At 37.4% G+C, this 27,895-nt stretch overlaps 2 protein-coding genes and 2 non-coding genes across 5 annotated transcripts; 1 reads left to right on the top strand and 3 right to left on the bottom strand.

The window, feature by feature from the left end:
• Window positions 1-349: 349 nt before the first annotated feature.
• LOC122085091 (protein BREAST CANCER SUSCEPTIBILITY 1 homolog) lies at window positions 350-10,201 on the top strand. 2 transcript variants are annotated; one of them, XR_006142006.1, is made up of 15 exons: window positions 350-616; window positions 1,014-1,067; window positions 1,184-1,254; window positions 2,188-2,301; window positions 4,291-4,781; window positions 5,512-5,637; window positions 5,721-6,887; window positions 6,975-7,075; window positions 7,777-7,963; window positions 8,071-8,171; window positions 8,303-8,429; window positions 8,505-8,670; window positions 8,775-8,893; window positions 9,257-9,473; window positions 9,765-9,897. XR_006142006.1 is itself a non-coding variant. In XM_042653532.1 (14 exons), exons 1-14 carry the CDS (start codon window positions 564-566, stop codon window positions 10,110-10,112), a joined length of 3,225 nt encoding a protein of 1,074 aa, XP_042509466.1. In that variant the 5' UTR covers window positions 354-563; the 3' UTR covers window positions 10,113-10,201. The 2 variants fall into 2 exon arrangements, 1 of the variants encoding a protein (XP_042509466.1); XM_042653532.1 differs by lacking the exon at window positions 9,257-9,473 and having other exon boundaries at window positions 354-616; window positions 9,765-10,201.
• A 71-nt stretch (window positions 10,202-10,272) lies between these two features.
• Window positions 10,273-10,345, bottom strand: TRNAE-CUC. The gene has a single exon. It is a non-coding gene; the product is annotated as a tRNA-Glu (tRNA).
• Window positions 10,346-12,341: 1,996 nt separating this feature from the next.
• TRNAN-GUU lies at window positions 12,342-12,415 on the bottom strand. The gene has a single exon. It is a non-coding gene; the product is annotated as a tRNA-Asn (tRNA).
• A 6,044-nt stretch (window positions 12,416-18,459) lies between these two features.
• Window positions 18,460-20,723, bottom strand: LOC122085092. Its single transcript, XM_042653534.1, has 2 exons — window positions 20,392-20,723; window positions 18,460-19,667 (listed from the first exon to the last, which is right to left on the bottom strand). Exons 1-2 carry the CDS (start codon window positions 20,474-20,476, stop codon window positions 18,796-18,798), a joined length of 957 nt encoding a protein of 318 aa, XP_042509468.1. The 5' UTR covers window positions 20,477-20,723; the 3' UTR covers window positions 18,460-18,795.
• Between the last annotated feature and the right edge of the window lie 7,172 nt (window positions 20,724-27,895).

The raw sequence follows: 27,895 nt of genomic DNA, 5'->3' as shown, positions 1-27,895 counted from the left end.
CTTGTATAATGACTTGGTTGCCTCCCTTAGATCGAATCAAAGGGGGTCATTGACTCGGGGTCTTGCACAAATGTAGGAGCCATGCTCTCCTTACTTCTCCAAAACTAACATAAAAATGCTCCGGGTATTGCTTCTTGGTCATGCCATCGCGTTAATGTAGAGACCAACCAAAGGATGGTGCACATGCATCCAATCAAGGTGTAGGATGATTTTTCTGCCACCCACTATGCCCTGGCATAGGGACGCACGACCGGGTAGGAATCTTTTGCGCAGCATAAATTCAGAACTCGAGGCAAGGGAACCGCGAAAGATTAACATGAAAAGTTTCGCGGTAAACTTTTAGAAGTTTCATATGATTTTGATCATTTGAAATCAAATTCCCGCGGCATATTACAAATTTCGTCCCACCCGAGTTCATATTCTCATTAGTTCATCTTCAGTTTTGTTCCTTGTCATCGTTTAAGCTCTTGGTGATCTTTCTTAGTCTGAGTTCCTCCTTCTGACATTTTCCTTTTACCTTTCAATCGGAACAGCAATATCAGCAGGGAAAGGCTTAAAAAATTATGGATATTGCTCATCTAGAAAAGATGGGTAGAGAGCTGGAGTGCCCCATTTGGTAATCTCCGCATGAAATCAAAACACCCCCCCTCCCACCAATCTCAACCCAAAAATTCCATTTCTTTTGAATTTTCCAGTTTCATTTTTATGTCTTTCCTAGTTCCACATTATTTTCACCACAAAGCTATTGAGATCTGAAATCGTGCTTAAATTTTGTTGGGTTCATCGATTAATTTCAGTCATCATTAACTTTTTCCTGAATGCTACTATCTTCCTCCCCCTCTGGTCAATTATTTCATTTTCAGTTTACATTTCTTGAGATATTGTTTCTTCTATTCACTGTTTCATATTTTTCTTTTCCTGCCCTTTTTTTGTAAATTCAGTTAAAGGGAAAACATAGTATCAAGAGATGAAATGGTTTGATAATCTGATTTTCTGTGATATCCGTTTTGCAGCTTGAGCCTGCTGGATTCAGCAATTTCACTCACTTGCAATCATGTGTTCTGCAAGTAAGCTCCGTGATTCAATGGATGTCCCTTTGTGGTCTTTGTTTGTTTGTTTTTTTTTTTTTTAAATGAAATATGATTTTGCACTATTTATTTGTTTGTAAATCTGTTCTTTGCAGTTCATGTATTTTGAAATTCATGAAGTCAGGATCAAGCTGCCCGGTTTGTAAAGTTCCTTTTCGGCGGAGAGGTATATGGATTGACAACTTTATGCACAGAGGAAAAAAGAATCATGACATCAAATAATATTGATAGTATTAACAGTTTTTATCATGGACAGGAATTCCTCACTTTTTTGGATTAATAAATGATTCATGTATGTAAAACTGATTGTCATTAGCATATAATCACCAAAATATACTTTTTATGTTGTGTAGATTTATGAAGGTGGGTGATTTGACAATGCAAAGGATGAAACAATATCTTTTAGTTTGAGGCTTTAAAAAATGCAAGTCTTCCTAACTTTATTACCTTAATCAACTAGGGGATGTATACAACCTGCTGAATTTGCACCATCTATGAACAACAAGAAACAAATATAGCAACTAGGGGCAAATTGCTCTTTAGTGGTTTATTCTGCAAAACTGCTACACCCTCCAGAAAGGGAAGTTCCTAATTCATTATTTTCCCTCGCTAAAAAATTGGAGCATTCTGTTAACCAAGAAAATTCTGGAACACACAAAAAGGCTCCAATACTACTCTAGAAAGTTTAACAGATAAATTATTACCTTTTGACCAATTCCTAATTTTGTGAGATAAACTGGAATGCTACAGGTGCTAGGTCTGAAAATTCTTTAATTTTCTCAACTTAGGATTGTCAGCAAAACCATCCCTTGTGAAGACCACACTTTACAAATACAAATTGAATGTCCAAACAATTGCTAATCTTTGTATGCCTTCATAGTTTTAGTCTTCTATTGTGGTGCTTCATGTTTCCCGAGCAGGTACTAAAGAAAGAGTCCTGATTTGCTTATTTTGCTTCCAATTCCTTATCACGGGTATAGAGATTCTAACAAGGGATTATTTACCTTGGTTCAAATGGAGTTTCTCTAGATTTTATGCATTTTGAATCACATGTATCCCCACTCTTCAGATCTCTTATAATTAGCTGTTCTGACTTCAGAGGTTCGCCCTGCTCCTCACATGGATAACTTGGTAAACATTTGTAAAAGCATGGAAGTTGCTTCAGGGATCAGCATATTCACCACCCAGACTGCACCTTCAACCAAAATATCAGGTAAGTCTTAAGAAACATTCTACTGAAACGCAGTTGCTTCATTGAGCTTGTAGAACTGCCAGGAAGTCACATTGAATGTAAAATAAATTTTAGGAACTTGGTGACAGAAACATAAATAAATATATCTGAACACACTATACACAGGTTCAAGCTTATAGGGAACTTTCTTATTGGTGTTTACGTTCTGTATTCATTCATTTGAATGCTGTGTGTTTCTTGACCCAAAAGAACTGCTGTCTGTTTCATGATTACATTATCCAATGACCAACCACTGACCTGCTTTGTATCTATGCAACAACTACAAAAATGAAGAAAACAAATTATTATTCGTTGATGTGTATGACTTATTTCATGCTGCTTTTCTAAAGAGATACCTGACAATTGTGCAAAATAATTTTTATAATTCAAATCCAGAGTTATCAATGAACAGGAAACTCTGGAGATAGGGTAGTTTGAGACTAGGCCTCATATGGGAATTTACTTGGCAGGTCAAACTTTGGCCCAGTGCTCGCAGCTCCTTTAACATTTTAATCTTGATGTGAGGGGAAGAATTGTAAATTTATGTATATGTTTTAGATAGATTACTTGGCTGTCTTATCTACGAATCCTGAGATTGTTCTTTCAATCATTTTAAGTACTTGGCATATTTACTAATTTATGTTTCATGATAACCATATAGGACATGCATTCAAATATTGTGAAGGGGCATGACTTAATTCTGTCCTTTTTTTTAATGCATGACAAAACAAGATGATAGTTACTAAAACATGACTGAATATTTAATATATACAACCATGAAACACAATGAGTTTAGGAGCATTTGGATATATTATTGATCTGGTTATCACCTTGCCAAATAAGGTGCAACTTGGTTGCCTGTTTACATCTATGTGCATAGGCATTTTCCTAGTTAGCCACTGCCTAGACATTGGCACTCAGACCCCCCTTGGAGTGCCTGTGATAATGTGGACATTGCCAAGGTAATGACAGTGGTAGCCCTGGCAAATCTGTTCAGAAGTAAAAATGAAGTCTGGAATTGACAAATGCCATTTCTAATTCAGTTTTTTTAAGGTTGGGGTTTGGAATCCCAATTTCCCAATAATGTTTGCGGCACAATTCAAGGTGCAGAATTTGAAATCTAGCCCAAGTTTTGGAATTGGATTGTTAGGCATAAATTCATGAATGTCACTGTCTACCCAAGCAAGGCAGGGGCACCCAATACAAGCATCATATTCCTGGTTTTTACCCTAAATTTTCTAGGTTTGGATGCTCAATGCATGAGGCAATTTGTTGCCTTGAGCAACAATTCCCCCCTTGTTTCTGAGACAATCTTGACATCCATGGTCTTCCTCAGATCCATTTGTCCCATGAACACGTGCAGGAATTGCTTATGTTATACCTTATGGTCAAATCTACACAATAGATAGTTTGGATGTCAATTATGAATTGTGTTTGGATTTCAATTATGAATTGTGTGCTATAAATCTGTGTAACAAGTACACATCTATTTGTCATTTCCGACCCTATCCTCATTGTCACACTTTGACATTTGTATCGACATTGCTTGACACTTGCTAAAGTTTTCCTTTAGAGGAAAAATATGAGGAAAGAAAGGAAGGAAATGACAATCTGTATAGACGGGCATACTTACAATATATTCACATAGAGAGGAAACATGATTATAGTTGCACTTAGGTGATTGCTTAAGGGAAAATATTTGGTTGTAATAGTTCTAAAGTGAATTCGTTCTTCTATTATTGGCATCCTAAAATTCACAAGGTCATGTTTCACTGTTGGAATGCCCCACTCAAGCTTAGACGTTACGTGTATTTGTTTGTATTATAAATATAGTCACTATGGTAATCCGGAACCTATGTCTAATATTTAGTGCATAACTATGGATTTGCCTATTCATTTTGTTGGGGAAATACATCCTAGTGTCATCTTATGTGTTCTGTCCTGTTTCTGGTGTGTTTTTGTTTCTGAAAGATGGGCAGGACCAAGGTGAAGACAAAAACGATTTAGGTAATCCAGAGATTGGTGGAACTTCCTCTAGAAAATCCAAGAAGCAGAGAAAGTTCAAAAGAAAAAGTACAGAGCAAGTGAAAACCAATTCCAAGAATTCTGGCCCTCTCCTGTTGAAACGTTCCTTTCCAGCGAAGAAAAGGGTACAAGTGCCACAGTATCCTCTGTCTGAGGCCCCAACTAGGCCTGAGAAGTTTGTTGCTGGATTGGGTGAATCTGTTGAAAAAGAGCCAATGGACAGTTCAGTACAACAAAATAAGAAACCGATTTTTACTGAAATGGGAGAGCCCAAGCTCTCTCCTTTCTTCTGGCTAAAGGAATATGATGATAGGGAGGATGAGTTTTGCAGTCAGCACACTGAAGGTGATATTGTCACGGATACGCCTGTGAAGGGTCCTTCGTTTAGTGATCTAAAGGATTCAGATGATGAGACTCCCACTAAAATGACAGTCAATGTAAGTATTCCATTAAAATCACAAAGTCAAACTCATCCATAGGGCTGGTTTAGTTGACTACCTCTTGGCTTGGGTGTTTAATCAGATGCACAAGCTGGGAATACCTTTAAAATCTGAATGGGTTGAGTGGGTTGAGTCAAACAAGTACATACGGCATATTTGGTTGGTGGTAGAGGACTCCTCTATCAACTTGCTCACTTTGTTGAGTAATTTAAAATCTGACCTCTAGCCCTTGTGACTTGTTTTAGAACTCTTTAACTATATCCACGAATTCTTGGAAGAATGTTAAAATCTGCCCTAACCGTTGTGATTTATTTTAGAACTATACCTATTTCAACATTCTGTAAACTGTGTCCATTCTGGAAAAAAAAAAAAGAAAAGAAAAGAAAAGAAAATTTCTTATACACCTCAGTCAGGTAAAGTTATGGGATTCCCTTTTTCCCCTCATTTTTATGTAATAACTTGCTTACTTTTTAAAAAATGTTCCAAGCTGGACCCGGCCTTTCTGATTTATATTTGGACTCTTTAACTATTTCAACATTCTATAAAGTCTGGTTTGCTTTACTCTGCAACCCATTTTGACATTCTGTACAGTGTGTCCAGTCTGGGCCAAAATGACTTTAGCACAGTTCAATCAGGGAAAAATCATGGCCTTTCCACCTTTTCTTGTTTTGCTTATTCTTTTCTTACTTTCACAAAAAAAAGCTTATTCTTTTCTTACTTTTTGAAGGGTGAAGTGCAGAAGGAATCCAAAGTTGTACATGCTTTTGACAGTGAGATGTTCGAATGGACTCAAAGGGCTTGCTCTCCTGAACTTTGTTCAACACCAGGCGTAAATGTGCCACCAGGAACTCGGGTTAATTTTCTTTATGACTTTTTCTTTTTCTAATATTTCAATTAGCTCTACTGCTATTTATTGGAAATGAAATGATATACCAGGAAATAAATAAAGATGAACCAAGTGTCATTCAAGAGGAAAGGGATGAAATTCCACAGATTTGCACTGCATCTACTCATGAAGGGGTCATTTCAGAAAATTTGAGAATCATTAATGCCAAGCATGGAACTGAAAACAAAAACGTGGATTTGCCTATTTCTGTACCCACAACAAACAAAAGTCCCATGGCCCAAAATCCAAAAAGGAAATCTACTAAGACAGCTGTGAGAACCATTGGAAGATCCCAAAGCAAGCGTGTTAAACTATCATTAGATGGTGTTCTTGGAGAAGTGCCTATCAATTCAAACGAAATAGAGAATGAAGGGAGCAAGCGTAACAGTAAAGGTAATTCTCTAAATTTGGTGGGGAAAACCAGTAAGAGGGCTAAAAAGACTAGTTCTACCTCTACTGTTTCAGAGAAAACACCAGATGTTCCAACCAAATTAATTGAAGCAAAAATTATGAGTCAAGGGGCTGACAATTTGAGTGCAGACTTAGCTGTTCCATCAAATGATGAAAATGTAACTTTGAGGTGTAAACCCAGAAAAGGCAGTGATATCATCAATGCTCATCATGAAAAGAAGCCTCCTAAAACATCAAATAGCCAGAGAGTTGGTGATGCAATAACCATGCTGCTTAATGAAGTTCCTATGAATCAAAACCAAGGATTTGAGAACATGAATACCCGAGTACCTATCTCATCTTTTCTGAAAGACAAAACTAGTGAGACCCCTAATTTGGGTGAGAAAACTGACACAGTGCCTAAAATAATAAAGACCAAAGTTCAAAGAGAAAAGAGAGGGAAGGAGAGGTTGAATAACTCTGCTGATGCTATGTATGGCTGGGACGAGAAAACTGACACAGTGACTCAGAAGGTAGAGATCCAAGATCAAACGGCAAAGGGAGGAAAGCAGAGGTTGAAAAATCCTATTGATGTTATGTCAAAGGATGGATCGGTTGATGAAGCTTTTGATAATTCTAACAAGGATGCTGCAAAGGAGACTGAGAGCATTAAAAACCTTAAAGAAACTCCTGAGCTTAAAGCTAACAGAAGATCAGATACAGATAAGAAGATTCTTGCAGTTGCTAATGGAAGGTTTCTGCGTAAATGTGAGACTCTTCCTAATAAAATTCAGTGTGGTTTCTGTCAGTCTTTTGAGGACTCAAAGGTATTCCAACTTCTTTACATGTATTATGGATTTGGAACTTTTTTTTTCTTTCCTAAGAGATTTAATGACAACATAAATCAATTACAGGCTTCAGGAGAGATGATGCACTATTTTAGAGGCAAGCCAGTTGCTTCGGATTATGATGGGGGATCAAATGTAATGCATTCACACAAGAACTGTACTGAATGGTATGAAATCCTTTCAGTCTTTTTTGCTCATAGTCTTACCCTTGTTGGATAGTCTGCAGAGTGAACTTTTAACTTGGGTGAATTGAATTCTATTCTGATCATACTGCTGAAGGCCAGACTAACCACTTAATTGTCAAAGTGGCAAGCTCTTGGCAAACTGGTCCAACCCTTTTTCTTTTGCTCCAAGCCAAAAACTTGATAACAGTTGATGATTTTGACCTGTTTCCATGAAAACCTTCCATTATTCTCCACAATTTGACAAGTGAGGACCAAATTTGGTTTTGACTTGGATCAGACTTCTATGTTGCCTTGTTCCAGTTCAAACTGGTTTAACTGGCTAGACTAATTCTAGAGCTCTGATATCAATTAAAGCAAATTACTTTATCTAGGTTAGGAATTAAAATTGCTTCAATGTGGTCTATCTTGGGGTTTATTCTTGATAAATTCCTGTTCTTTTGCCATAATTGATTTTGTTTTGTATTGTGATCTTCATATGTGTAACACACATACAGATATACATACATATTTTTTTTGTTATTCCATAAAGAATAATGTATTTTCCTATTATTTTAATATCTGAGTTTCATGAATCTACTGACTGAATTTGACTGAATGGACTCAAATCACTTTTTACTGCAAGTCCAGTTTCGGTTATTCAATCTCAGTATTAAATGTGTACTTTTTTGAAACTTTAATCACAGGGCACCTAATGTGTATTTTGAAGATGATACTGCTGTCAATCTTGAAACTGAATTAGCGAGAAGTAGAAGGATTAAGTGCAGTTATTGTGGAATCAAAGGGGCAGCTCTTGGGTGTTATGAGAAAAGCTGCCGCAAGAGCTTCCACGTTCCTTGTGCCAAGTTAGTTCCACAATGTCGATGGGATGCTGTAAGTTCTCTTTGATTGACTGCAGTTGTATTCATTTTGAAACTATTGTAATTGAGATCTCATAGGATTAATATGTATTGAATTATGCATGTTTTTTTCCCCAACAGGAGAACTTTGTGATTCTTTGCCCTTATCATGCTTCTTCTAAATTGCCTTTTGAAATTTCTGGACATCAACAGAAAAGACGAAAGAGATCAATACCAAAAGGGTATGTTTGACTCATAGTTCTTGTTGTGGGGGTATGATCTTGAAGTACATCTGAAATTTAGGCTTAATTTATGGTGTTTTATTTATTTATTTGTTTATTGTATAGTTTGGTTGTCTGAATGATATGTCCAGGGAATCACATGCCCAAAAAACACAAGTACTGGTTGAAGATTGTTTGACTGTCTACCAGCAATGGAGATATCCTCGATCTTCTATCAAGTGGGTTCTTTGTTGCTCAGCTCTCACAGTAGCAGAGAAGGTAAGCCAAACAACTTGAGTAGCCTTCGATGGGAAACTAAAGTGTCACTAAGAAATTTTTAAACTGGAACCACAGGATACTGTCTCTGAGTTTGCAAAATTGGCCGGTCTTTCCGTGTCTAAGACATGGTGTTCAAGTGTCACCCACATCATTGCATCTACCGATGAGAATGGAGCTTGCAAGAGAACTTTAAAATTTTTGATGGGTGTTTTGAAGGGAAAATGGATATTGAAGATCGACTGTAAGCAACATCATTCATATACAAGGACTTATCAAGCTTCACCATTCTACTTTTATGCTTTGAACAGTTTGATACTTGAATGTAACTGATTTTGTATAAAACAGGGATTAAGGCTTGCATGGATGCCATGGAACCTGTTGACGAGGTCCAATACGAAATCAATAAGGACATACATGGAATCAGGAATGGTCCTCAGTTAGGCAGGCTACGGGTCCTTAACAAGGTATTTTTCTTGTAGAGAAACTACTGGCAAAACTTTGAAATGCTAGAACTTAGGGCCCGTTTGATAACGTTTCAAGAAACGCGTTTCTGCCGTTTCTGTTTCCAGAAACAGCAAAAGCGGAATAAAAAGCGTTTGATAAAACTGTTCCGTTTCACTTATTTTCAGAAATAGAAATAGAAATTTTTACTTATTTATGGTTCAAGAAACGACCCCGGCGAAACAAGTTCAACTTGTTTCTAGAAACGACTTGTGATTCTTTCATTGGTTACTATCGACTTCTAAAAACATGACTTATCAAACACCTTCAATTCAGTTTCTGTTTCTAAAAACGAAAATTTATGTTTCTGCCATTTCTTGAAACAGAGACGACAGAAACGTTATCAAACGGGCCCTTAGTTTTGTCTATTGCAATTGCTGGTATGAAATATAAAAGATAAAGCTTCAAGAAGGCCACAATTGACTGAAGGGGGAAAGTTTTCTTGTACATGAGATCTTAGCTGAGGTTGAAACATTTTTGTTAAACTCATTCTCCCTCAAGATTTTTCCACTGGGGCATGAGTGAGGAAGCAAGATTCATAAGGTGGTCTGGAATTTCATTCCTTTTATGATTGACCTCTCTTCCCGTAAGAATTATTTTGGTCATGGATTCTGATATTGTTCTCGGGTCTGACTTGAATGGAGTATGTAAAAAAAATCTAGGACCCAAAGGAATATAGGTTGTTTTGGCTGCTCTAGCAAAGCTGACCACCTCTCAGATTTAAGATTAAACTGCCAGTTTCTTTCCTTTTTGGTTGGGTTTCTTAACAAATTCTCTTAAATGTTCCCTTCTAAAGTAGTTGTTGTTCATGTTCCAATGTGATCTGTGATGCAGCAACCAAAGCTTTTCAATGGGTTCACATTCTATTTCATGGGAGAATTTGTGCCTTCATACAAAGGATATCTGCAAGATCTAGTTGTTGCAGCTGGCGGAACAGTTCTACAGAGGAAACCCATTTCAAGAGATCAGGGAGGACAATTATCTGAGTCCTCTAAATCAACTACTTTAGTGATTTACAGCCTTGAGCTAGCAGATAAATGTGATCCTATAAACAAGACTGAGATCTGGAATCGTAGAAGGGGTGATGCAGAGGCTTTGGCCAATTCAACTGGAGCCAAAGTGGCCACCAACTCATGGGTCTTGGACTCCATTGCTGCCTGTAAGTTGCAGAACCTTCCATGATAGCTGATTTAAGCTCTTCAAACTAATCTGTATTATAAAGGAATATCATGTAAAAATATTGTTATGATCCTCAAGAACTTTCTTTTAAATCGGGTTGAAAAGAAGCATTGATTTGTCGCTGGAAGAGTATATTTAAAAAAAAAAAAATTAAAAAGGAAAATTCCGTTGCCGGGACTTGAACCTGGGTCTCTCGGGTGAGAGCCGAGTATCCTAACCAACTAGACTACAACGGATTGGTGCTGTATTTGTGAACACTAAAATAGTTATTGTCAATATTAATATATTCCATTAATTATATATTCAATTTCACCAAAAACCAAAAAAGTGATTGACCTTATGATGATATTCTTAGCCATGAAACAAATAAAATTAGGAAATAAAAATTTTCCTCAAATTATTTCGTACATGCTTAATTTGTATAAGTTCTATGTGCAATATACAAAAAATAAGCATAAATAAAAGTCCATAGTTAGTTCATGAGGCTCTTACTATTGCAAAATTTGGAGAGGGTGTATGTTACGTATTTGGTCAGTGGATCTAGTGTAACGAATGAATGACTCACAATGGTCCAAGATATTTCTCTTGAGTCAATCATCTCAACTCTCTACTCTTACTCATGTGCTTGTTCTTCCTTATTTTGATGTAGAATGAACAAGATAAGAAGAGATAGGGTTCTTCGAGGGAACCAACCTTCAATAATTAAAAAAGCTTAATAGATTCATCATCCACTTGACTTATTCAAAAGCATAACCCTCCCCACCCCCTCCCCTTCCCAAATAACTCCCTACTTTTACTAAGGTTATCACCAACATATGGAATGTAATATATATGTGGTTGTGGTTTACACAATGTACATAGTTTTACCCCAGTTTCGTTGAGAGGTTGTTTCTCAACTTGAATCTGCGATTATTAAGTTGCAATGGAGCAAACTTTTTGTTGTCTCGAGGTCCACCCTCTAAAAATTAGGTATAGATAGATTTTAGATCAATTTAAGTGGGAAAAGCCTCCGAACCTAAGGCGTATCTTATGTCTACTCACATCCCTATTTATTATTATTTTTTCTTTGCTTGATAAACCTAGTAATAAATATTTATGCATATAGGTGCAAGAAATACCTTAGGTTTAGAGAACATTTTTTCAATATAAAAATAGGCAAGAGATTGCTACTTGATCTTGTGGCTTAGCACCGAGGGGGGCCAATGAAAAAGCACACACATGAGGCATTAACATGAATCAAATTTAGGATTTGAGGTGGTTTTTCACAATATTCATGATCACTAGCTACTATATTTGGAAACATAGAAACCGATTTATTTTTTCTGATATAAAATCGGATATCATACACACAATCAAGCAGATTGAATTTTGGATCTCCTTGGATTACACAAGGCTAACACCATATCATAGGAGATATCAAACTCATCCCATCCATATAAACCTGAATCCCCACCCACATATACATCATCCATAATAATTACTAGTGTTAGGGACATAACATCAAAATTTGGTGCATGGGCTTTATGTTTTATCATGAATGGACAATGTGCACTAATGGAATCTAATTACTGCTTGACAGGAGAGGATGGTGAGGCGGTGGCTATAGGACTGCTATGTGCACTAACCAAGGCAAGAGCAGGACAATTGAAGATTGAATCAGACTGAAGTGATGCTAAAGAAAAAGGATGGGCCATAGAGAAAAAATACAAAACTATTCTAAATTTATGGCCAAGAACTTTGATATCATTAGATGTAGAACTTGATAATCAAGCTATTTACCCCAAATTTTGTAAGATAACTAATACTAGCTACCTAGGGAAACTAAAATTGCTAGCCAGAGAGGCATTAGCGAAAAGACAATATATATATATAAATTGGATATGCTATGTAATATTCCTAGTTTTCAGTAATATATTTTCTTTGTTTGAAAAAAAAAAATGAATCAAATTTTTTATTCTACAGGACCTGTAATTTCATAAGCCCCAAAACGTTTGGGCACAATGGCCACATGACCAATCAAATTTCAAGCCCCAGATAAAGTTTTTCACTTTTTTAAACATTTTTTTTGCATTTGTAAAACACATGGTATAGTCTAACCTTGGGGTGTATCATGTGTAATAAATAGTGAATTACTTAAGGGAAAAAAAAAAGTCTCCATTCTCATTATTGCAGAATTTGAGTAGACAAACAAACTTGAAAAACAAAAATCCAAAAGCTGACAAATTTGGAAATCGCTAGAGGAAGGGGTTGAACCTTCGACCTTGTGGTTAACAGCCACACGCTCTAACCAACTGAGCTACTCCAGCCAGTGGTAGCATATTAAGCAAAATTAAGTAAAAATTCTTATTCATAGCATTACTACCCTACCATTACTATTTTAGTAATTTTTTTTTTTGGTAAATTTTATTATTATAGTATAACACTAATGTGTTTCTAAATTGAAACAAAGCTTGAAGGTGAGATATCAATTTTCAAAATTCTGTCTTTTATATTCATGGTATATATTTTTCATTGTAATTTGGATGATTATTCGTTTGTTTACAATAAATTCTCACAATTCCATTTTCTTATTGTATTTTGAAAGTTTTATTTTGTCATGTAGATAATTACGCTTGGCCCTAAAATTATTTGCTCTTTTAAGGCTCTATTGAAACTGCCACTTGGCAAATATTAAAGCAGTGTAGGAAGGTCTACTACCAAATCTAAAGGAATGTAGAACATGAAAAAAATTGTTCCATATGACTTATTTAGTACTTATGATAGATACCATGTCACAGCTCAAACCAATTTAATTGGTGATTACAATCAAACCTGTTCAAGATAGCTTTGAGTTTATACGAATGCATCTATCAAATATTTTATTTTCATGTTTAACCAATGAAAACCCAAGAAAAGACCATCTGACCCATTTACTACTTTTTTTGTTTTTTATTTTTCGGGTAAAAGAGAGCTGTTTGGTTGCGTGGCCATTGCGTCCGACATAGGGGCATGTCGAATTATCGCCCCATCCCTAGGAAATGCAATTGATCCTTTTCCCTTGTTTTTATTAGAAACTTTCTCCTTGTTTTAACATTTTTGTGTCGGCGAAAGTCTTCCTTAACCTATAGAATATGATTTATCTACCTTTTCAGGTCATTATTATCCCCCTACTGTATAAAGTCGATAATATCCTCCCAATATTCCCGGATTTTCTCTCAACACCTTCCGAATCCTTTGGTCAAAGGATTCCGGAAAACTCAGTCCTTTTTGTGTCATTTCATGTTGTTTTGAGATGCCTTGTGCTAGCAAAAAAGTATGATCCATTTGTTATTCAGTGTCATATAGTTAGATGAGAAAAGGCTCTCTAAATCTAAGGCATACACTGCACCTCATGACATGGATTATTATATAATTTTTTTTAAGGAAGAAAAATAAAAATTAAAATAATCAATGTGAGAGAATATAGAGTACCCGGCATGCGCTGAGAAGCCTCTCTCTAGTTAGATTATGGGTTTCTTTATCATATCATGTTTGTGTTGACCAATAACTTGACATTGTTTAGCAATTTTAACAGTTTTCACCACATGTTAGACTAAGATTAATTTGAAAAATTTTAAACATTTTAGGTAGATAGGGGAATTTTTTCTCCTGCCTAATACAAAACTTGAGTATCAAATGTGCTACCAAATCACCGAAGTCAGCAAGGACTCACACTGTGTGAAGCCTAGCACACAATGTCTTTCCTGTCTAGTAAAACTTAATTAATCATAAATAGGTAAAAATTCAACTAATAAGAACTGTGAAAAAAATAAAAGCAGTAAATAACAATGAGTAGTGGAGTATATAAGCACCACAGACCCCTGACTCATGATAGAAGGAAGAGTCCCTCCCCTCTGATTGCTTTTACATACACACACACACAAACACACATATATATATATGCTAGTAATTTTTCTGTGGGCTTTGCTTTTGTGGGGATAGATAGTGCTTGAGATTTCTGGTAATTTCGTAATAAGGGCCATACAATTATGGGATCTAATATCTTTAGTGTAAGCAAGGCAATTGTTAGGTGACTGACAAAGAAAATATCTAATCAAACTATTTTGGATTTAAATTTTTTGAACATTTTTGTCTAATATTATTATCTTAATTCACATAAATTTTCAATTATTGATCAATTCAAGCATATATTACTTTTTTTTCCCTCCAAATGAAGTAATGAACTACATAGTGTGTATTAAGTAGTTGTAAATTGTAACTTAAAAAGAATAAAATATCAAATCAATCAAGAAAAGCAGCCGAGTTAATATATTTGTATGTTCCATGGAGAAAATCAAGGGATGGGGATGTGCACATTCAATTAGATGGTTATAGTGGCTGATATATATCATGGTATGTGGGAGGGTGCAAAATCGAGAGAATGTAGGATTGTAATGTGGCATTAAAGGATAACATTTCACTACTCCTAGGATAGTAATATCCGTATGTGGTGGATTTGGCTCATCTCCCATTCTTCATCCTTCGATTCTCTACCATTTCCTTGCCTATGTGGGACGTGTGTCCTATCTTAATCCAACGGCTATGGATCGAACCCCTTTTTTAAACTCTTTTTTTTTTTTCCCCCCAAAACAACCATTTGGCTAACAAAAAATCAGGATGTGACCCGATTCTACCCTTCATCCTCATTTCCTCCATCTCAACTCGAAAGAAGGTGTTCAACTTGAAATGAAGAAGAAGGGAGAAGAAAGTTAGGGAAGTAGGGATTCTCCATCAACTTCGTGGACTGCGGCATCCAAGTCGACTTTGAAATCACAAAGCGATCATCAACATGTCGTCTTCGGAAGCATTCACCATAGGGCTTTTCATTTCTGTCACACTGACCTCATTGTCGGATTTCCCTTCCTGTTGTATTAATATAAGTATTTATTTTATAGCATAAAATTTCAAAATTGTGACATGTCCCCTTGTTTTATTTTTCACTTTTACTTTCACTTTAACCTTTGGGTCTTGAGCTCAAAAGTGTTGGAGTGAAGTTTTTAAATGAAAAATTTTAAAAACACAAAAGCAAAAATCAAAGACTTGTCTTTTAGGACAAGTTGTTTAGTCCCACATTGGAAGTAGAAGAGTGGAAGTGCGGATATATATATATATATATATATATATGGATTTGTTACTTAAGGGCACAAGTCTTTTGGAGAGACATTTTCCCTTTGTCATGTATGTGTGGGGGACTCCTGAGTTGTGCCTATAATTTTTTTTTTTTTTTAAATCATATCAAACAATCAATTATAGAAAAAAAAAAAAAAACTTAAAATTAACCCGGCAGCGGAAGAGGGAGAACCAGGTCTGAGTTCCAATTTGGTTCTCACAGCATAGGTGTTAATAGGAGCTAAGAATCTAGGGTGGGGTGCAAATGGACGATGATTGCAAGAAGAAGCAGGGATGGAGTTCACAGGCAATGGGGTAGAAGAGGGAAGGTGGAGAAGAGGAATGAGAAGGAAGAAGCCAGAGGCATTCGAATTTTTGAAATGGTTGTTTGAGGGGAAAAGTGCTTTGAAAAAGTGGTTTGATCCACAGGCGTTAGATTGGAATAGAACATGTGTTGCACTTGTAACTAAGGAGTTGGTAAAGAATTGGAGACGAGCCAACTCCAAAGTGGATTGGAAGGGACTTGCTGAATGAGAAAGCATACCGGTGATCTTGTTTACGAAAGCATATAGGTTTGCTCATATGGTTTTCCTTTTGTGCTGGTGGGGATATACATGTTCTTTTTAAGCTTCAAAATTAGAGTACACACTACATAGCATCAGGGATGTCAATCAGTTGGGTTGGGTCGGTCTCGGTTGAGTCTATGTCTTCGGATCATGACCTACCTATTTAAGGAATAAGTCATTTTCGATCGGTCTTGTGTCGGGTTTGATTGGGTTTCGAGCTTTAATCGGGCTTCTCTTAATCGGGCTAATTGGACCATAATCAGGGTAATGTACCATAAAGCCTTAAATGGTCTTTAATTTTCTTAGATTTAAGATATTTTAATCTATTTTGTTAAATCATCAACAAATTTGAAAAGATATTACATTTAATTACATTCAATATTGATAAGAATATCAATATATACCCTATTCTATAAAAAAAAAAAAAAATCAAAATATATATATAAATGGTCAGGCAAAACTTGTCTATCCGAGTTGGGCTTATTAAAGGGTCAGGTTGTTCAGGAGGCCCATCGGGCTTAGCCCTTGCACCGTATATTACCTATTTATAAATGGGCCAGACTTAGATCCAACACGTTTAATAATCATATCGATGCAAATCGAATCGGTCTTTAAACAATCGGACCCAATCGATCCAACCGATGCTTGCTTGGGATTGACACCCCTACCTCACTATGAGTGTTGTGAATATGAAATAACATTCGTTATGAAAAAATAAATATAAAATGACATTGAATGATATTTATTTTTTTTAATATTAGGAGACTTTCTTTTTTTTTTTTGGTAAAAATATATTAAGAGACTTTATCTTTACTTCATAATCAAATCTTGTACTTGTTTGGAGTTGGGGTTTGACCAATGAGATTTGTGATTGGTGGTGTATGTTATCACATGGATCCACTCACTATCAATTGGCAAAAAAAATAATAATTTGGGATTTGATGCTCAGCTCAATGACACCAACTCTGCTGTCAGTTGCATCTTAATATTATTTAAAATAATGTAATAAAGTTAAGGGTAATTTATAGCGCCACTATTAGAGAAAGTCAATATTATAGGAACATTCATTCTCTTTCACCAAATTAGACTCAGACCTTCTACCGTCAGTATCCATTAAGTAATGATTTAAAATGACATTTTTACCTTTTTAATTAAAATAAATAATAAAACATATTTTACCTAAGTTACTTCGCACTGACCGTTCGCAATAGCAGCTACTGTCGGTGGTTCTAGCTTCTTCTCCAGTGGAGTCTCTCTCTCTCTCTCACAGAAGTCTGAACCGTGAGGCCAACTTGGGTGTTTTAAAAAAAAAAAGTCTAGAATGTCGAGCTTGTCAAGACCAAAGAACTCAGGTGGGATTTCACCGGAGAACTGATTGCAACTCAAATTCAGAGATATTCCAGTGCCGCACGGATGAAATCTGCATATTTGGTGAAGTGAAACTGATTATCAATTGTGTCCATACCAAAGAACTCAGGTATGAAAATTGAAGGTCTGCACTGATGAAATCCGCATACACCAAGAGGATCCAACATATTTCCCACCGTAAAGAAACCCTCGATTTTATACAAACACCGATAAATCCAGACGCCGATTGAAAGAGTTAAATTACAATGAGTTTCTTCTGATACAGCTAATCCAGAAGCAACTTCTTAATTCACTAGAACTGTCAGAACTCATATGTTAATTTGAGGGTTTACAGTTCCAGTGAAGTTCAAAATCCTCTCGGGTTTGTTACTGCGAGTTTCTTCCGATGAGCTGATTTTCGCTTTGAGTTTGGTTGTACCTTGTTCTCTCTTAAACAAGAGGTGTGCAAATTTCTCACTCGATAGCACTCACGACTCCAGCAATAGTATGAAGAACTGCGAGTGGTGGACACCTCTCACTCAGATGTGAGAAGTGAGAGATTCTGATTTCCTTTTTTGTCATGTCGATTTTCTGGTTCTGAGGGTATATCTCTACTTCCTCGAGTAGAGAATTGCCCCAGAGAATTGCCCTAATAAATCACCGATTTGAACATTTTAAGGCAGATCCACAAAGAATAACTGCTGCAGAACAAAAAAAATCTTGCTTGGATTAAACAAATCGAGACTTGATTAAGTCTGCTGCTAGTTGCCACGAGCCTGTTGTCGCCGTCCATCGCTACTGCCGTTGTTGTCGGTGCTGGAAACAAACATGCCCATGCCTTCATTGTCACCGTCAGCCTCTCCAACGATGCCACCATCATGGGTCACCTCCTCGTCGCAAGTTCCTAGAGGGACTTATTACATAGACATTTTAGGTATTTTACATTTAGTAAGGGCATTTTGGTATTTAAAATAAAATATAATAGTTGACATCAGCATATAAGGTATATTCTTTAACGTAGACTAACGATAGGGGATCTAAGTCTAATTTGGGAAAAGAGAGGGGGTGTTCCAATAATACTGGCATTCTCCAGGGGGTGGCATTGTAAATTACCCTAAAGTTAATTGAAGTTACTGAAAAAAAATGCTACCTGTTCACATGGTCCCTGCACCTTGATATAAGGATATGTAAAATTACTATCTCATTTCTTATGAAAAAAAAATCTCATTAATATTGATATGTTTTATACGCTCTCATTAGCTCGCATTGATGTAGAGGCCACGCATCCCAACAATCTTTTGGAGGGAGAAAGAGAGAGAAAAGTAAAACCATATAGGTTAAACTGTTAATTCGATACATTACAAATAATAGTACTCCCAAACAGCAAAACTATTGTGTTTTGTTTGGCCTTGACGGATCAAACAAGAAATCCTGATCCGGGATAACAAGGCACATGGGAGATAATGCACTATACTAGAATCACTACAGCTCCTTGCTCGCTTGTTCGAATCCACATCCTCTGCAGTGGTGAGGTGCGATAAGTATCGAACGGCTGAGAGAATCAGGGCAATACTCCAAGGAACTCTCAGCCACCCGATGTTCACTGCAGCGGTGCAGTGGCTGCAGACGATTTTCACACCGCTTGCTCAGGCAAGAACGACTGAAGGATTTCCGACATTAATTTCGGCTTTCGGTTTAACACATTCCCTTCTCTTCTCCCAATTATCGTTTGAAATCTTCAACTCAAAACATTGTAACATATGTTCCAATGCAGATACCTCCTCCTCAATCTCCATTGCTTCTTCCTTCTCTTCAGAGATCCTCTCTTGAAACTCATGAATCTTCTTAAGCCCAGCTCTAACATCTCCACCCATCTCAGCCATCTTTGTATAAATTGTTGTATTCTCCTCTTGTGCATCCTTTAATTTCCTCTTCAATGATCGATACCCATCAAGGGACTTGAGGAGTTTCTCTGAAAGCATTTTGTTTCTCTCTTGGAGAGCTTCACTACTTCTCTCCTTATGTTCGGTAGCACAAAACTTCACCTTTGCTAACAACTTCTCATTCTGTGCTTTAACATCATTAAGGTGTTCTTCAGTATCATTCAATTCTTGAACCTTTCTAGCTAATTCAGCAGCAATGATCTCTTTCTCCTTCCCCAAGCTTGAGAACATCATTTCAAGGCTCTTTCGAGCTGCCAAGCTTGCATTGAGCTCTTTCCTTAGCTTTTGTTCCTCGTTGGTTATCGGTTCCGGTGGTGCTTGCCTCTTGTGATCCTTTGGTATATGGTTAGACTTGAACTCATGAGTCTCGTTCCGGCGAATGTCAGTACTGCACCGCCGCAATTCAGCTGCCCTTTTCTTTCCAAAAGACTCAGATTTCTGGATCCGATGTTTAATATCATCAAGGATGGACATCATCCCTGCAACTCTTTGCATTCTCCGGCCATCATCTTTATGACCCACCTCATTATGATCTTGGAATAGTTTCAGTAGCAGCTTTATATTTGTTGCAACACCTAACAAACACAATAATTTCCGAAAAAAGAAAAAACTTGGGTAAAGGACATAAGTAGTGGGGAGTATGGACCAACTCCTCATATGGATCTCACTGTTCAAAGGGTATTTAAACCATGAGTTAGAGCATTTAGGCATCGCTTGATAATGTTTCTGTAGTTCTGTGTCTAGAAATAGCAGAAATTGCTTTTCACTTTTTTTGAAACAAAAATAGATTTTTTGGTATTTAATAAACCTATTTCTTAAAACGTTTTTTGCAGAGATAATGTCACTAAAAAATCCACTAGTATCATCGGATGCCTAAAAGGGAGAGAGGGATCGGTTGCCTATTTTTAGGTTTAAATAGTTGAGAGATTAATTAGACACAACAACTTGTTTTTTTTTCTCTCAAATTCGTTTTTAGAAACGCTTGTTTTGTTAAAGTCGTTTCTAGAATTGTAAATAAGCATAAATTTTGATTTATGTTTCTAGAAACGGAGGAAACGAAATAGTTTTATCAAACGCTTTTTAGACTGTTTCTCCGTTTATGGGAACAAGAAAACATAGAAATGAAACGTTGTCAAACGGTGCCTTAATATACTATTGAATTTTGATTTAATACCTAATGGACGATGAAATCCCATGTGAAGAGAAGATCTATCAAGACTCTATATAGAGATTGAAAGATACAGAGAGAAATTGATATTCAAAATTACGAATCACAATATCATAGATAGATGAATTTACCTTCTAAAGCGTGATCTTCGTGGCAAATGATAGGAGCTGATGGACGGAGTAATTCAGGAGATGAATTCGCACGGATATTGCTCATAATAATCACGAAAATGGAGAGATGAGAAGAAGAAGAAGAAGAAGAAAGAAAACTTTGGTGCCTCAAGGAGAGGCAAACACCTTCAGGAACAAGGAGGAGCAGAAATAAAAGAAAAAGGGTTTTATTTATATAGTATTGATTGATCAGTGAAAATTCTTGAATATTCTTTTTCTGTTATTGAGAGAGATACCCAAGAGAGAGGAAAGTCGTTCCTCTCCTTCTCTGGTGTTTGCATACTTTGCCTCAACCTTCTTCTATATCTTTCTCTTCCCATTGTTTTCTTTGTTTTTTTAGTGTTTTACCCATTTGGGGAGTAAGGGATTGATTTAGGATTGTGAAGTTCACCTGAAACCGTGGGTGATGGTTTGACCCTTTCATTGGCAGTTGGGTTCCTTCACATTCACACACAACGGCAGGCACCCCACATCTAGATGGGGTTGATTTTTGACCATCAAATCACAAATTATATTTGGAAAATACATTTGCTGGCTATCTAGCTATGGACCCCATTTTTTCAGGTGGCTCTCAATGCTGAGGCTGTGGCCCAATCATGATTTATCCTTTATATTCCACCTTACAATTTTTATTTTATTTTATTTTGTTTTCGGTTTCTTTGGGGTGCTGGTGGGTGGGGAGCGGGGTTGGGATGATAATCCATCACCAATTCACCACCCTACATTTTTTGGATGATAATTGTAAACTTTGCTTTGGTTTGGATTTCTTTCCAGTGATTTATTTTTCTTATTATTTTTAATTATTTTTAATATTTTAATAATAGAAAAAAAAAAGTGCATGATACCATCACATCTCACCCATGAGTCCCACATTCTTTTTTCTCAATAAATGTCCACTCTTATTGGATCTCTCCTCCCATTGGTGCAAAAATGCACTCATGTGTCACCTAATTTTCTGGGATCGTAGTTTAATCAGTCAGAGCATCGCCCTATCAAGGCGGAAGCTATAGGTTCGAGCCCCATCAGTCCCGACCTAGGATCCGATGAATTGATCAATTCATTTCTCCATTTTTTTGTGAAGAGGGGAGGGGGGATAAAGAGTAGGATCTAATTCCCAGTAGGAGGATCCTTCTTTCGTTTCACATTTCTCATCGGACAAATCAAGTCAAGAAATCCAAATGTATAAAACCCTCTCTTTAATAATTTATAAAGGGGGATAGTTTTTCCACCACCAAGGTGAGGAGATAATCTCTTCATCCAAAGACTCTTGTAAAATACCTCAGGTGGAACAACAAAGGTGCATGAACCAGATAACATATTAACATGACACCGAATCATCTCCAACATACGTGAGGGCATCTTATTAATGAGATAGGAAGCAGTAAAGACAACTTCACTCCAATAAGGGCAGGCACCTGCATTTCAAATATCAAGGAGTGACCAACCTCGAGCAAGTATCTATTTTTATGCTTTGCCACCCCATTCTACTCTGGGGTAACCATACAATTAGTTTGATTGATGATCCTATGATCAACCAAATAGGACCGAAAGGAACCATCCATATATTCCATTATCAGTAGCAAGTTTCTAACCTTTATTAGCATTAAAGAGTCCTCACCATGTAATGGAATTCTCAGAAGCACTTAAACACCTCACTCTTATGATGCAATAAATGCAAGTAGCACAAGTATTATAATCAATAAAAGTGATAAACCATCTATCCATATACAGAGATACAAATAGCAGGCCCCAAATGGTAGAATGAATTAAAGCATAGGGAATAATACTGCTATTATAAAAAATAAGATAAAAATATTCCAAGTTTTTTTTTACTAGCATCACAAGGAAACTAGGCTTAAGTACAATGTTTAACTAAAGCATGAAATAATCTAGATAAAGTGTCACATAGGGGTGTCTTAGATGACAATGCAAAACTAAGGAGCTCCGAGATGTTAGATCAAAAGATGTGTGAAGTGCCCGTGGAGGTCCAATGTCCAGGTAATAGAGACCACCTTCCATTCTATCATTGCCAATTCTTGCCCACGTCACCAAGTCTTAAAACAAACAATGAGTAGGAAAGAAGGTACCTTATAGTTAAATCTTTAGTAATACTATGAATTGATAATAAATTAGTAGAGATTTGAGGAACATATAAGACAAAGGAAAGAGACATAATAGGTGAGCATCTAACGGAACCCATTCTAGCAATAGAAGAAAGGGAACCATCAGCAATGCAAACCTTAGTTAGTGTTACCTTAAGGAAGGGCAATACAACAACAACAACAACAACAACCAATAACCTTATCCCAACTGAATGGGGTCGGCTATATGAATCCAATGCAGGAAAATAGAAAGTAAGGAAGTATACATGATAAGTTAAAAAGAGAAACGTGGGGATAAGTTAAGAGGGTATCGCAGAAAAAAGATATGCATCATGAAAACATCCCTTATATGGGGTTAGCAACGCGGGTTTTTGTCCTCCACAAAACTCTATTCGAAGCCATACTAGGGTCGAGCCCTACTAATTGCATATCTTTTCGGACCACTTCGTTAATAGTCATCTTAGGCCTGCCCTTACCTTTTCTAGCTCATTCCCAACAAATCTATGTTGTTTTATGGTTGTCCTTGTTGGCAACTCGGCCATGTGGCGGTGATGACGTGGCCAGTTTGGGTGACGTGGATGAAAATGATGACATGACAGTATCCAGTGTCACCGATGAGATAACAGAGCAGCTTGGTATGCATGGAGTGGTTTAATACATCATTAATAGGTGGTGCGGGTTTCTGGGTCAAAACTGGCAAAATTGGTCTATTTACGATCGAGGGCATTTTCGGCAATGAAAATGACATTTTTGGAAGATCGGTTCTTCATGAAAAAGATAGATTGTAATTTTCCTAGTCCAGTGCATTTGATTTCGTCACATTCCGATACTGTATGAAGAAGTTACGGCATTTATGGCAGTCAAGGGCAGTTTCGGCATTGAAGATGAATTTTTTAAAGGAAGCGTTCTACATGTAACAATACGACAAAAATACAATATTTCCAACGGTTCTAATTTCATCTCATTCCGATTCCGTATGAGAAAGATACGTCATTGGAAATGAGTAGGGGCATTTTGGTCTTTTTACATGGATGATTCAGATGATTTAATCTTCTGAAAAGTCGTAGAGCATCCAGTTACGATTCCAACTCACTTCGTTTCATCTCGATCGGATATCGTATGAAAAAGTTATAAGTGTTTCCGTAAAATCGGTTCGAAAATCCAAACCGAAAATCCATCAGTTGCTCTCGGTGTTGGGTAGATTTTTCGGAATTTATTTTTGAAATTAGAGGGGCTTTTGTGTAATTTAAATATTTTGAAGGTCTGAGTTGCAAGGGATCTTTAAGCACTGAAACATATGGAGGCAGGGGCTTGATTGTAATAAAGAGAAGTAAAGGGAAGTGAAATGGACGGCCAAGATTCGACCACGTAGGCTTGATGCCCATCCAAAGGCTGCTGAGATTTTGGTGTGATATGGACGAGATAGATGCTTGCGCGTGGGATTTGACTGGTTAGATGCATAATTCTTGATGCACTGGCGCTACACTATATCAAGGTATGTTATTGTGTTTCGCGCGTGTATAGAAGGTATAAAAAAGATTATGATCTTAATGATCTCATGAAATCTGATTAAAGCCATTATGGAAGATTCGGATCCAACGGTCAATATGCATTTTCACTTTTGTGAATGGGAGACAAACTCCCTTAAAATCCGGAAAAGCAACCAATCATAGATCGACAACACTTCTGACGATGTCAGTGCCTACGTCATGATGACATCATCGAGATTCAAATCTAACGGTTTGGATCTGTTGTCCGTTGGTTTAATCGGACGGCTTGGATTATAAGATCTCTTATATGAGATCTACGGTCAGATTTCGCCCCTGTTGCGCGCGCCGCCGGTGTAGCCTACGCCACCCGTACGAAGATTCCATTTCGGGCTATCTCATTGCTCCAACTTCAAAAGGTCATATCTCCCTCATTTTAAGTCGGATTTGGGTGAACCAAGTTGCAGCTTCTTTGTTTTTTCAAGCCCTACACCATGGAAGCAAGAAAAATGGGTTTTGAGTGAAAGAAAGCTACGGTTTTGGTAGGAGAAGCTTCCCCCTCTTTGTTGGTCCTTGAATGAACATACATTCTTGATGATAAATGTTCTTAGGCCATTAAAGAAGGTAAAAGAGGTGGTTGAAGTGTGTTAATGGTACATTAACTCAAAGCCAAGGAAGAAGAGAAGAAAGCAAGGATGTGTTTGCTTTGAAGAGCAAGAAGCCAAGGAGAGAGAAGGTGTGAGCACCAAACTTGTCAGTACAAGTTTCCAGTCATCCCAGGCAATCGGTTGTGAGATTTTCTAACCTTGGATTTTACATTACATGTATGTATGTATGTTAGGGTTAGTTGTGGATGAATGTATACATGCTAGGTTAGTTGTGGATGAACTGTAAGCATGCTAGCTAGTTGTGGATGCATATGCTAGGCAGAGCTTGACTGTAGGGCATTGATATAAGCCCAATTTAATTGTATTATTTATTGTGTGCTTAGTGGGTGCTAAGCACCGGGAGTGGGTGCTCCCGTGTAGTGGGTGCTACACATTGTATCGGCACTACGAGTGCCATCTCAGCTTCGGCTTGAGAAAATTGGGTGTGGGTGCTCCCGACTGTGGGTGCAGTCAAAAGTAGTGCATTGAGTAGGTACGAAGCCTTTACAGGCACTACTCCGGGGATGTAGGCAAATTGCCGAACCTCGTAAAAACCCTGTGTTGTGGGTGCTTGTTGTTTGCATTTGATATTGAAGTGCGTGGAATGTGGAATGGGTGTGCATACTTGGAAGTGTCTATGAGAAGCTGAGTGTGCATACGACTGTGTGTAAACAGGGACAGGTATATCAGGTTCTTCTTGGCCAGACATCGGACAGGTTTTTAGGTATCAGAATTGCACTCACTGATTCACCCCCCCTCTCAGTGACTGCCGGGTTACAACAATTTAGTCAATCTTCCGTACTGAGGCCTCCATAGGTCTCCGTTGGATATGACCATACCACCTCAATCAGCTCTCGTGGAGTTTGTCTTGGATCGGTGCAACCCCCACCTCATTTCTAATATTCTCATTCCGTACCCTATATATCTTTGTCTTGCCATACATACCTCTCAACATTCTCATTTCTGCATGCACTCCACTCTTATAAGTGACTAACTGTGTTTCTTTTCTTTTTCTTTTTAAATATATTTGCAATGCAGAGGTCATATGCTATAGCAAGGTCTAACACGGAGGTCCTCTCCGTGTTCCTCTCCCCAACTCCGTATCTTCTATGCACCTCTTTGTAGCCTCTATGGTCCTTACCCACATGACCATTACGGTCTCCACCAATAATAACTTTCTCCCTCGGACTGAGACCGTAAGTACAAACTATGTCAACAATCTCATCACCAAGCACCAGTTTAATGGCGATGATCCGATCTCCAAGTCTCTTAACATCCACAACGTCATCTTTAAGGTCTTTGGCAACTGCTATGCCCACTCCCCCCCTCCCACTTCCATTTCCCAAGTATCATAGCTTGAAGTCATCCAACCCTTTAGCTTTACTACCTTTCCATCTCGTTCCTTGAATACATGCAACATTAATCCTTCTTTTCCGCATAACATCAATTGACTCCATACTCTTACCCGTTAAAGATCCAATGTTCCATGATGCAAATCTAAATCTACGCTTACCCCCAGGATTAGGCCCACAAGGCATGTAATAGAATTAAGCGGTTAAAAGAGATGTATTAAAATAGAAATAGGATCCGTGCAAGAATGATTGACTATGTATAAATAGATACGATGCCGATTGTTTACCTAACGCACCAGTAGTAGAGATGCAAATATAGATATATTTAGATACTAGAATAATTAGTACTAAGAATCAAACATGCAACTAGTCGACACAATATGCCTGCAAAACATATATGATACTACCCACCTATAGCATAGCATGCGCACACCAAGAACAGAGACAAAAATAGAGTAGTCAAAAGCAGCTACATGTTCAAACTTCCCAGGGTTAAAGAAAATAAAAATAGTCCAAAATAAAATAAAGAGGTTAAGGGTAGAGATGTCCCTTACTACTCAAGGCACTCCAAAAATCAGCGCCTTGCCTAAACCCATATATAGTGCAATAGCAAACGACGACAGTAGGGTCAGTGTGAAGCCTGAAAATAATTTTATTTATTTACTTTATTTTTGGGGGGGGGGTGGAGCAGGTGTTTGAGGTTTTAATGGGAAGGCATCAGTGGGTGTAGGGAGAAGGCCAATATGTATAGAAAAAAAGTGGGCAACCCGATTATGTGATCAATAGCCTTGGAGTGATCAAGTATCCAATACTGGGATGCAACAGATGCACTATGACCACAAAAGGTAGTACCTAAATAGGCAAAGTGAGAGGCAACAGTGCCTACATGAGAAAAGGCAGTAGTAGCAATAGGAGGATCCCATATGAGACATTATACGACATAACATAGTCATCTGTTAGAGGAGGAATTTGTGGCACCTGAATAATCAGTGTTATTAGTAGGACTTTCCACGACCTTGATTACAGCCACATATATTTGCAGGTTGCCCTTGGAGTTTCCAACAAGTCTCCCTACTGTGGCATTCCTTGTCACAATAGTTATATTTGACAGTTGATTTGTCAGTGGAGGGAGGAGCAGTGGGCCTAGCACCGGAACCAATAGAACTTTGTGCACAGAGTAAGCCAGAGCAATCCTGAAATACAGGCTAGAGAATCTTAAATCGATGATTTTTTTCTACATGATTAGAGAAAAAGCGTGTTTGAGACTAGGGAAGGGATCATGATTGAGCAAATTTGTCTCGATCTAATCGTACTCTATGCACATTAAAACCTGCCAAAACATCATAGACACGAAGCATCTCCTCACACTACTTAAATCCTACAACATCAACATCACACACATGCTGATAGTCTCATAATAGTCAATTTCATTCTACATACCATACAGTTCAAAATAGTATTGGGATACTGTGAGTTCCTTCTTGGTAGCCCCTATAATTTTTTTTTTCCCCTCAATTCAAAGCAGTGGGCAATAACATCCACTTAAGAATACATTCCCTTAACAACCTTTCAAATGTGGGCAACAACATTAAACAATAAATAGCCCCTAATAGTAGAGGGGGTCATAGAATTGATAAGGTAAGATATTACCATGTGGCAGTGTCCAACTTTTCCTGAGTGGCACCAATAGTAGTAGGGCGAACAAAAATACCTCTAAGATAGCCGGCATAGCCACGACCAACAATAGACATGTAGTAGGAGAGGGACAAAATCAAATAGTTGTCCCATCCAACTTAATGGAGCTATAGGAAAGGTTGGGTAATTGACATTAGAACCATGAGTCCCACCCACTGAAGGGTTGAAGTCCCAGAGTCTTC

Source organism: Macadamia integrifolia, chromosome 7, assembly GCF_013358625.1.
Source record: "Macadamia integrifolia cultivar HAES 741 chromosome 7, SCU_Mint_v3, whole genome shotgun sequence".
Taxonomy (NCBI): domain Eukaryota; kingdom Viridiplantae; phylum Streptophyta; class Magnoliopsida; order Proteales; family Proteaceae; genus Macadamia; species Macadamia integrifolia.
Note: the sequence above shows the minus strand (reverse complement) of the source record. Positions and strands in the feature narration are given on the sequence as shown.

What these genes read in the sequence shown, in the direction of transcription:
- LOC122085091 (XM_042653532.1), top strand. Translation starts at nt 564, where the DNA reads ATGGATATTGCTCATCTAGAAAAGATGGGTAGAGAGCTGGAGTGCCCC. An exon ending in ACCTTCAACCAAAATATCAG is followed by an intron (nt 2,302 to 4,290) that starts GTAAGTCTTAAG and finishes TGTTTCTGAAAG; the next exon opens with ATGGGCAGGACCAAGGTGAA. An exon ending in GGCTACGGGTCCTTAACAAG is followed by an intron (nt 8,894 to 9,764) that starts GTATTTTTCTTG and finishes TCTGTGATGCAG; the next exon opens with CAACCAAAGCTTTTCAATGG.
- LOC122085092 (XM_042653534.1), bottom strand. Translation starts at nt 20,476, where the DNA reads ATGAGCAATATCCGTGCGAATTCATCTCCTGAATTACTCCGTCCATCA. An exon ending in CGAAGATCACGCTTTAGAAG is followed by an intron (nt 19,668 to 20,391) that starts GTAAATTCATCT and finishes TGTGTTTGTTAG; the next exon opens with GTGTTGCAACAAATATAAAG.